At 33.9% G+C, this 10,267-nt stretch overlaps 1 protein-coding gene and 1 pseudogene across 1 annotated transcript; one reads left to right on the forward strand and one right to left on the reverse strand.

Moving 5' to 3' along the window:
- LOC104726169 (zinc finger protein ZAT4-like) lies at positions 2,516–4,495 on the forward strand. The gene has a single exon (XM_010444966.2). The coding sequence runs from the start codon at positions 2,774–2,776 to the stop codon at positions 4,289–4,291; it is 1,518 nt and encodes a 505-aa protein (XP_010443268.1). The 5' UTR covers positions 2,516–2,773; the 3' UTR covers positions 4,292–4,495.
- Positions 5,637–7,682, reverse strand: LOC104726170 (annotated as a pseudogene).

Here is a 10,267-nt window from a genome sequence, read left to right on the forward strand (position 1 = left end):
AGTTTTTATGTAATCTCTTGTTAGTATTTTTACCTACTCGCCAATAAAGGCCTCATCATACAAAACTCAGTAATCATAAAGTCTTATCTAACTGAGTGAAAATTAAATCTCGGAAGGGTGAGTACAATCAAGTAGACTAGAGATCCCGAAGACCCGAACAATGATTTGTATAATAGATGAACATAAGAAAGATGTTGTCTCTTACAGAAAATCACGACACCTGCTTTGCTTTAGTGTGGTGACATGCATATATGTGGTTATGTAGATGAATTAGCTCATGCGGTCTTTCGATCTGATGACTTCGATCTTTAGGCCTTGCTCGTTCATCAGATCAGATCATTCTAGTTTTAGTTGGTACGTAACTTAGGGTTTTAGGGAAACTACTGTAGTGTTGTCTTGGCGGGTGCGACATGATAATCTTGGTGTACTCCTTTGATTCTTGATCGATGTCATGTCACTCTGCCTGAGAATGCATGCTCCGTGTAGTTGAGATGAACTCATGAACATACATTTTCATACAAATGCATTTAGTGCTTGGTCGACTTCGTGTGGTTAAATTGTGAGGTACGCACCAAAATTCACCAAAATACTTACAATGGACTTACAAGTCGATGCTTGAAAATTAACCTTAAGAATAATATTTATATTGTTAAGGTTAACGTATGTAAAAGTTCTAGAAAATAGAATCTAAGAAGTTATATACTAGCCAAAAAAAAAGTTAAATGAACATTAATTTTTTGGTATAAAACAATTTGTAACGAAAAACAAAACAAAAATTTGAGGCGGTGAATGAGAGATGCATAAATGTACGAGTTGAAAGTTAAGTGATCCATTTCCTTTCTAGTTTATAACTAGAAAAGTAGAAATACCAAAGTCTATATATAATATCTGAAAATATTTAATATTTTATTATGAAAATATAGACTTGATATTTTTTTATACTTATGAAGACTTGATTTAGTGTAGAGCATTCATGAAACTATATCATACTATATTTTTTATACTTATGAAGACTTGATTTAGTGTAGCTACCAGTTGATATACTTTTACATGTGTTTGTTATACTACTTTTGTTATATTAAAAATATCAAAGAAGAGATAGAAAGTAGTATAAAATAAGGAAAATAATATAAATTGTTTGAATAGGTTAATAAAGGTAAAATATAAAAGAAAAGAACTTAAGATAAAATGATTAAGAAATTAGAAAATAAATATGAAATATGATCTTCATGGGAAATATATTTTTACTAGACCATTTATGATTTAATTGGATTGTTTTTTTTTTCTTTGACAAGTTAGATTTGTTCTGTTTATGAAGAAGTTCAATGGAGTAAAAAATATTTTCTTACTAGTATATATTCTACATATATAAATTATTAAGATATATATAAATATGTGTCAATAAAATACTGTACATACAATCTATCATTTGAGTTAAATTGCACAAATTTATATTTTGGATAAACCATAATAAATTTAAAAAAAATGTAAAACTTGAACGAAATTAAAGACAAACCAACCCTGCAAAAGAAAAACTAATTTTTCCAAAATACTTTCAGATAACCTAAAACTGTACCAATCTAAATCATTTTAGATTTGGATTTGAGGAAGTGAGTCATCTTCAGGAAAAGTAGGACAATAATTTATAAGAACCCTTATTTTGAAGATTTAACTACAAATCAGGATAAGTATCCCAACAAATTTACTGGTATATGTTTTTTTTTTTTAAAATTCTCTCTACTAAACAAACCTTTTGGAATCCTACTCAAAGGATTTTCTTTTGATGCCAAATGATTATCTCAATAATAATAATAAATGAAAATCCAAATAAAATCTTTTTCATTTTAATTTTAATCTTTGGGTCTTTAAATAAAATCTTGATTTATTTGCCATTAATTGCAATACCCACGAAAAAGATAAATGGCAGTTAAATCACCTATTTACTATTCCCTAAAGCACGATCGGATTACGACGTGTTTGGTTCAAACCCAAAACGTGAACTCAACTTTTATATATTGCTCAAAACACCCAATGAAAACCACGTTTTGCGTTTCCATAAATTAGGAAACTCAATCAATCATAAATATACCCTTTGAATCTACCCAAAGGAAGATATGGAAACATTATTATAAGGGATAAATCAAAAGAAAAAGAAAGTGAATTAACCACAAACTAATAATAGTCTTTGCTTTTACACAATTACCATAAAACAAGTTTGTTTACTAGTCAAAGACTTAGCACTTAGCAGATTGTGTTTTTGTATATAAAACACAGTCAAACAAAAAGCCTCAAGTAAATAAAAGTCATATCTTGTAGTATTTGTTTGGTAAGTAGCTAAAGTGTGTTTACAAGAGAGAGATACGCTACACAAACTCTATAAACACCAAATTTAATTATAATTATAATTATTAGCTTTTAAATAAAAAAGGCTGTTTTTATATATTTGTGAATAAATAAATAGAGAGAGACTATTCATCCAAAAACGTGAGGCACAATACAGACTCTTCTTCACTCTTATGGCTATAGCCTCTTCTTCTTCTTCTCCTTCAACTTCTTCAACTTCTTCTTTTGCTTTTTTTTCTTAGATTTTCATAGCTTTGAGATTTTATCGAGTTTGAGAGAGGTTTTGAGGGTTTCTTTCTTCAGTACTAAGTTAGTGTGTGTTTTTAACATACAGGAGAAGCTAGCTAGCCCTAGTGTAATCAGCTGGATAGATCTGTTTCAGCTTTGATCTGAGCTTGGTGTTTTGTGTGGATTCAAGCTTCAAAAGGCGATGGACCAATTACGAGGTAGCAAAACCAACTGTAAATTCTCACTTGGGAGACCGAGATTTGGATCTATCAAGGTTAAAATCCCAAGGATTCAACCTGAGGAGAAAGGTAAAGTGGTAGAAGAAGATGATCAAGCTAAAAACTTCCGTCTCGAGGAAGAATCAGAAGAAGAAGATGATCATGATCAAGCTAAGAGTATGGATCTAGAGGAAGGAGGTGTGGAAGAAGAAGAGGAAGAAGATGAAGAGAAGAAGAAGCATCATGTATGTTGTGAATGTGGTAAAAGGTTTAGCTCAGGTAAAGCTTTAGGAGGTCACAAACGGATTCATGCGCAGTACTCAGTGGTGCAGAGACCAAAGATGGTGTCAGGTATGGTTGGTAGATCTGAAAGAGGTGAGTTGGAAGTGGCTTGTTGTGTTTGTTACAAGAAGTTTACATCTATGAAGGCTTTGTATGGACACATGAGGTATCATCCAGACAGAGGTTGGAAAGGAGTTTTGCCTCCTCCTCCTCCTCCTCTTCCTCATCCACTTGGTAACTCTTCGTCTTCTACACTCTCTATTGATGATCATGATGATGAGTTCATTAGCTCGGATTATGATGATGATGATTTTGATGACGATGATGATGATGATGATGATGAGAACTCGGAGCTATGGGATAATAATTTGGAATCTGAAAACGTTGTTGACCTTAAGGAATCGTTTAAAGGATGGTCTACTAAAGGGAAGAGAGGAAGGAGAAGTGATTTGAAGGTTGATGAATCAGATTTGAAGGATCCACCACAGGATGATATGAATGATGCTAATAACCTATTGTTCTTAGCTACTACTGCAGAAGAAGCTGCTAATCTTAATGTAGCAGAGACTTCTAATTCGCATTCAGTTGAAGAGAAAGATCTGGAAATGGTTAAGAAGAGGAAGAAGAAGAAGAAAAGTTTGTCTGAGATGGAGAAAGAGTCATCATCTACTCATCATGATCATCATCAGCTTGAGGTTGTTGCTGCAGCTGAGGAAGGTGGTACTGCAGCTGGTGTACGTGAGAAGCACGTGTGTGTGACTTGCAACAAGTCGTTTTCTTCTTATCAAGCTTTAGGAGGTCATAGAGCAAGTCACAACAAGGTCAAGATTTCGGAGAATCATCTAGCTAGGGCAAACGCTGAAGCTTCATTACTTGGAATCGAAGCAATAGTAACCGGTTTAGCTAGTGCTCAAGGATCAAACACATCTATAAGCAGTAGTAACAATGGAGATCACATATGTAATATTTGTCATAAAAGCTTCCCAACAGGTCAAGCTCTTGGAGGTCACAAGAGATGTCATTGGACTGGACCAGTTTCTACTGAGGCTGCAACCGTAGCTCCAACAGCTGCTCCAACTACTGCTCCAGCAGAAGCGTCTTCTAGTCAAGCTCAAGCAACGGAGATAGTGCAAGAGGTGAAGAAATTGAAGAGAAGTTTTTTGGAGTTTGACTTGAATGAGTTGCCACCTAATGAAGACGAGGAAGAAGAAAGAGTCTAAGAGACGTACATATGCAAGCAAAAGTAAGCTTTTTAACTTCTAAAAAAAAAAAAAAGAGAGAGAGAGAGAGAGAACAAACTTATTAAATTAGGAAGTATAATGATGGTATAAAGGAGTTGTTGACATTGTAGTCTTGAAAAAAAAAAACAGAAAGATATTTTGATTTTGGGTTCTTGAAGTACTTTGGTGGTTTGGCTTTTAATCTAATTTCTTTTGTTAATTTGATGAGAGGATATTATAACTCTTTTGTTTTCTTCTCTCAAGCTTTGATTTTTTTTTCTTTCTATCTTTCTTTATTATGCTTTTGGATTCACATAAAAGCATGATAGTTTAATTGACCAAAGTTCCATAAAGCAAACCATCTTATTCATCTCCTCACCATCTTATCTTTCTTTTTCAAACAAATGGTTTCTCCATAGATTTAAGATGGCGAATTGATGATAAATATTAGAACTTGCTCCATTTAATTGGAATACCAAACTATTAGTAGAGTAGTGTGGATCTTTACGTAAAGCCAATTAAAAGATCATCACATTAGGAGACACCTAAGACCTTGAGAAACGATTCTCAGACCAAACAACACATGTGTCATTTGTTCAATAGAACAGAAATTAAAAAATAAATAAATAATAATAATTTGTAAAAAAAATAGTTTTTTTTTGTTTTTTTGAAAAACGTTCAGTGTTACTCGAGTAATGATGCTCTTAGAGTCTAAGATGAATCATACCTTTATTTTTTAAAGTATATTGTGTATTGTATATTGTGTATTGATTTGGTTTGCAAGTCTAAAACTCTTCAAGACGTGGGACATTGTTAAGTGTTGGACCAAACCAACATTAATATGGCTGTTTTATAGTCAAATTGTCAAAAGTCTCCACTTGCAGCTAATGACATAAGACCACTTCTATGTGTCATCACAAACAACACACCAGCCAATATTTAGACAACTAAATTATTGATTTTTTTTCTTCTTATTTATAGTTCTTAAGAGATTTACAAATGAATATAATATATTAAGACCGACTCAACTTATTTATTTAAGCTTATGTTCCTATTCCCAAAAGCTGTAAAATCCATGATAAACTATTTGGATACAAATAGACTCTAAATTTGTTCTTAAACCAAGTTAACCATATGGGTTAGAAGTTAGAACCCTTTCAAGAAAATGTTGGATCAATGTGGAAGTGTAAAGTTAGAACCATAGTGTGTTTATATAATTTATCTTCTGTTTCTTATCTAATAAATAAATTATGGAAAATGATGGCAAAGTTGACAAAGAGGCAACAATATTAGTATACATTACGCACACTAACGTCATGACATTGCAGCACACAATAAAACGTAGTAGAAGCAAAGAGGAGTTGGTCTATTGGAGCCCAAAAGATGTTACAACATTATATGACAATAATTTATAGAAAAGTAACTAAAAAAGAGATTCCATCAAACAAAACTCTCATGTTGGCACAACAACAGTCTCCGACTCTGGCATTAACTGGAAAGTAAACAGCGTAAACAGCAAGCCTAACTGTAGAAAAAGACATGAAGTGGTCTTGAATGCTCTCTTCTTCCAACACTTAACTTCTTGAATCTCTGTGAGCTCTACGCAATGGTTTTGTAAATCTTGAGCTTGATTCTTTAGATTTTCAGCTTTGGTTTCTACTTTTTCAAGCTTTGACATCATCTTTTGACCAAATGTCTTCTGAGCCAATGTCTTCTCATCTTCAATCAGTTTGATCTCTCTGTTTAGGTTTGCCACTGATCTTGAGAATATGATATATTCAATCTCTGCCTTCATCTTTTGCTGGAAAATTTCTTCGATCACGATCTCTGTTCCTCCATTAAGCCGCTCTGAAACGCTTATGGTGGATTCGAGTTCACGGATTTGTGTTTCTTTACCCTCGAGAATACATTTTGCTTCTTCTAGTTTGATCTCCAGATGCTCTACATTATTCACCAGGTTCAGTATCTCGGAATCTAGAGAAGTTGATCCCAGTTCCCCCATATTCTTAGAACCAAACCGGCGAGAAGAACTTGCTTCGTTAGCTTGTTCATGTCCCACATGTATGCAACTGCTGCTCTCTCCTCCATCATGTAGTGATTCTTCCCCAAGCTCTTTGAATTTAAGAAGTTCTGACCATCGAAAAGGAACCACAAGTTCAGTTAAACTCGATACACAATCATGTTAACATTACAAGGAGCAATAAGGAACTAGTGTAAGTATCAACCATCAATATTCAAATGAAAAACCACACTATGAATTTGCTACCTTTTTGGAGAGCTTCTAGCAAAGCGTGAAAACTGTTAAATGCCTCTTTTAATGGATCCAAGTTTTCTGATGAACCATTGTTCTTGATATGGGACTCATCAACAGAGTCTCCTTGTGAATAATCTTCTCTTTCTTCTTCTTCTTCTTCTTCTACTCCCACGTTATCTTTTCCCTTCGAAGTATGTGCGTCATGATCACTACTATCTTCATTGTAATCCATTATTATTCTTCCGCCGTGTTCGCTGCTACTCAAACTAAAGGAAGCACCCTGCATAAACACAAAGTTGGAGCTTCTTGAGTCAGCAGATTCCAAACTGGAACGAGGGTTTTCCTTCTCAATTTTGATCCTTTCTCCTCTAAGTTTCTTACCCTTTACTACACTACTCTTCCTCTGTTGACTTTCACCCGAAGTAATCATACTCTTCCCACCCATTGTCCTCTCATACCTAACCTTGGGACCACTGGCTGCAGTGGAGGACTTACTACTCCGATCCTCACTGTTATCAGAATCAAAACCAGCTGCAAAAGCAAGACCATATCCATGACTAGACCCAGCTATATCAAAACCAACCACACTATCCACCGAGCCAAACGAACCAATACTATCTTGTCCATCATCAGGTCCAGGAAAATGCATATGTTTAGCATTCGGGTCGAGTGCTCCTGACAAAACCCTCTTCAGAGCTTTACTGTTCTCAAAACTAACAGAAGTATCCTTAACAAGATCACTCCTTACCCTCCTCTTCCATTTTCTTAAACCAAACCCCCTTAATAACAAGAGGAGAAGTCTCAACCCGTGAAATCAACTGTTCATCAAGGTCAGTAGTAGGAGAAGAGACCACTTTATTATCCCCAATAGTCTCAACTTCACCAATCAAACCATTATTATCTTCAACAGACTCAAGAACAGAGCTTTCACTCTCCAAATCCATAACGTTACACAAAAACCTCAAAACCCTATACTAATTCCTCATCTTCCAAATTCTCACATGGGAGGGATCAAATCTCAAGAACAGAAACCATCATTCCAGCAGGGAACCAGAAGGAGAATTCAATAAACAAAAAAAAAAAAAAAACAACCCAATTAAATCAAAATCCACGAAATGAACAAAAAAAGATTCGAGCTTTACGTACCTAATTGAAACGCAAAACCCCCCTTAAAGGTGATTCCTTTACAGTTTACAGAGACACCGAAACGAAACGAAACGAAACTACAAGTTGATTAGGAAAAACCCTAAATTCGATTAAACGCTTCGCTGCGAAAAATCGTTAATTTTTTTTTTTCCGGTTATGATCCAAAAATTTGTTACCTTTATTTTGTTTGCATTTTATTTTTTTAAAAATAATTAAGAGAAAATAAAGAACAACGTGTGAGCGACTTGGTCGGGACACGTGGCGAGACCGCCGGTTACTGTAGCAAGGACTCAGACGTTTTGTGACCGTTCGATTCGACGTGATCTTATCTGGTCGGATCTGGGATTTCAACGGTGTGTGATATACCGTTAACGGAATTAAATAAATAAACATGATCTCCTGCAATTTACTAGTTTACCCTCGTCTCCTTGACTTGATGACGTTTCCATCTTTTTTATATACAGTGGTTGCCGTTTTTAAGTTCGAAAACAACGGTACGTATCCTTCAGCGTTTCGTAAACGCTTTCCACATCGAAAAATCAATCTTTTTATACTACTACTAGGAAAAAAGAAACAAATCAATCTTGTATTTTTGGTGTTTTTCATAGAGTCCTTGTGATTGTAGATAAATGTGAAAATGGGTGGGGTAAATAAACAAAAAGTCACAAGTGGAGTGGTCTTGGACCAATTCCCACTGTGAATCAGATTTCAAATGGTGTCAGTGTACCCATATAATATGATACATACTCCATAAATAATCAGGTCTCAAATAAAAAGAGATAGTTGCTTTCATTATTTGGAGTTTATCTTACAATAATAGTACTACTTCACTGTCTCACAAATCAAATTTACAAACTAAAACGGTACTGAGAAAACAATATCATATTATGGACTAAACATATTGATATGATGTTATCATTACATCTATAAGTTATCAAAAATCCAAGATTTATAAGAAAAGTCAATACTAACGTTAGTGAAAATTTTCTTACAAAGCTAATTATGAAAGAAGTTATAACTTTGTTTGCTCAAAAAACTAATACTATAACATAGAGTTGTCTACAGAATAGTGTGGACCATTATCCAATAGTTAATTTGTGTACGCAAATAATACCTACACTGTCTACACTCTACACTTGCTGTGACAACATTGAAATTTCTCTATATATGTGATTATATTATTATGTCTACACTTCCTTTGACAAACATTGAAATTTCTCTCTGTAATATATTACGAAACATAAGGATTAATTATTTTTACTGCCTCTTCATTTGATATAGATGAAAGAAAATATAAAGTTTAAGAAGAAGATGTCTGAAAATTTTCAATACTAGGTTACTATTACTAACTAGTAAACTAAATACCTTGGACATGAATTTCACTTACTGATAACCCACAGAACTGTAAATATTCTCTTGATTTTTTTCTTCTATTAATTGTAGCAATGATAGTATAATATAGTTCAATAAATGTTGTAATGTAGTACAAATGTTTTGGAGTTTTCTTATTTTCTATATACCAAAAAAAATACAAACACTAGAGAACAAACAACCAAAGTACTGAGAAAATTGAAAATGGGTTCCCTTTACTTACTTCAATCCAACCTCTTTTCTTTTTTCAGCTCAAAGTTCAATGTCTTAAATCTGAGTCTGTCTATTTTTTATAACTCTTTAAACCCATGTAACCATGTTAGATTATACCCTTAATTAGTCCATCTTTAAATAAAAACTCGAGTCTTCTTGGTAAACTAAATCTTTCATTTAACATTTCCAGAGAAACCACAGAGAGAGAGAAAGAAAAGAATCCAACTGCAGAAGGTTGTTGAGAGAAGAGAGAGAGAGAGAGGGAGAGAGCTAAAAAAACAAATGAAATAAAGGAGAATCCAAGATTTATATATCAAGGAATTTATATTAAAAAATTTCGATTAAGTGGGTGATCATTATTAATGCATTGGTACATGTTTAGACATTAACCCTCTCCAGGCTGCTCCTCTCTTAACCATTTCTTTAATCACTATTTTAGAAAATTAATCTCCATAAGCACTTTCAGATCCAACTCACATATCCAGATTCTTCTCTCCCTCTTCATTATATCACAATCTGCTCTTCCTGAAAAAAAAGATACACATTGAAGCACACAGAGAAAGAGAGAGAGAGAGAGAGAGGCTTGTAGGGGAAGTGACACGTCTTTCAGACTTGTGTCTGAAAAAGATCAAACCAAAGTGTAAGTCTTTGAGAAATCATCTTTAAAGATTTTGACTAAGATGTTCCTTTTTTTATTCTGTTCCTATTCAAATTTGGTTCTGGCTTTAATTCAAACAAGAGTAAAAAAATGATACAATCTTGATGATGATGATGATGATGAACATTATTAGACCACAACACATTGTAAAGTAATGATTTTTCTTCTGACCCGTGACGTCCATTGTTGCAGAGACTCTGAAACTTGGCTCTTGGAACTTCTTGGTCAAATCTGAACTAAGGGAGAAAGGAGAAAATAAGAAATAAAGAGAAGAATAAACAAGTTGGGTTTCAACAGTGTTGTTGAGAAGAAGAGGACCCCACAAAATGGAAGA

Source organism: Camelina sativa, chromosome 11, assembly GCF_000633955.1.
Source record: "Camelina sativa cultivar DH55 chromosome 11, Cs, whole genome shotgun sequence".
NCBI lineage: Eukaryota > Viridiplantae > Streptophyta > Magnoliopsida > Brassicales > Brassicaceae > Camelina > Camelina sativa.

Excerpts from the sequence above, each read along its gene's own strand:
- LOC104726169 (XM_010444966.2), top strand. The coding sequence starts at position 2,774 with ATGGACCAATTACGAGGTAGCAAAACCAACTGTAAATTCTCACTTGGG.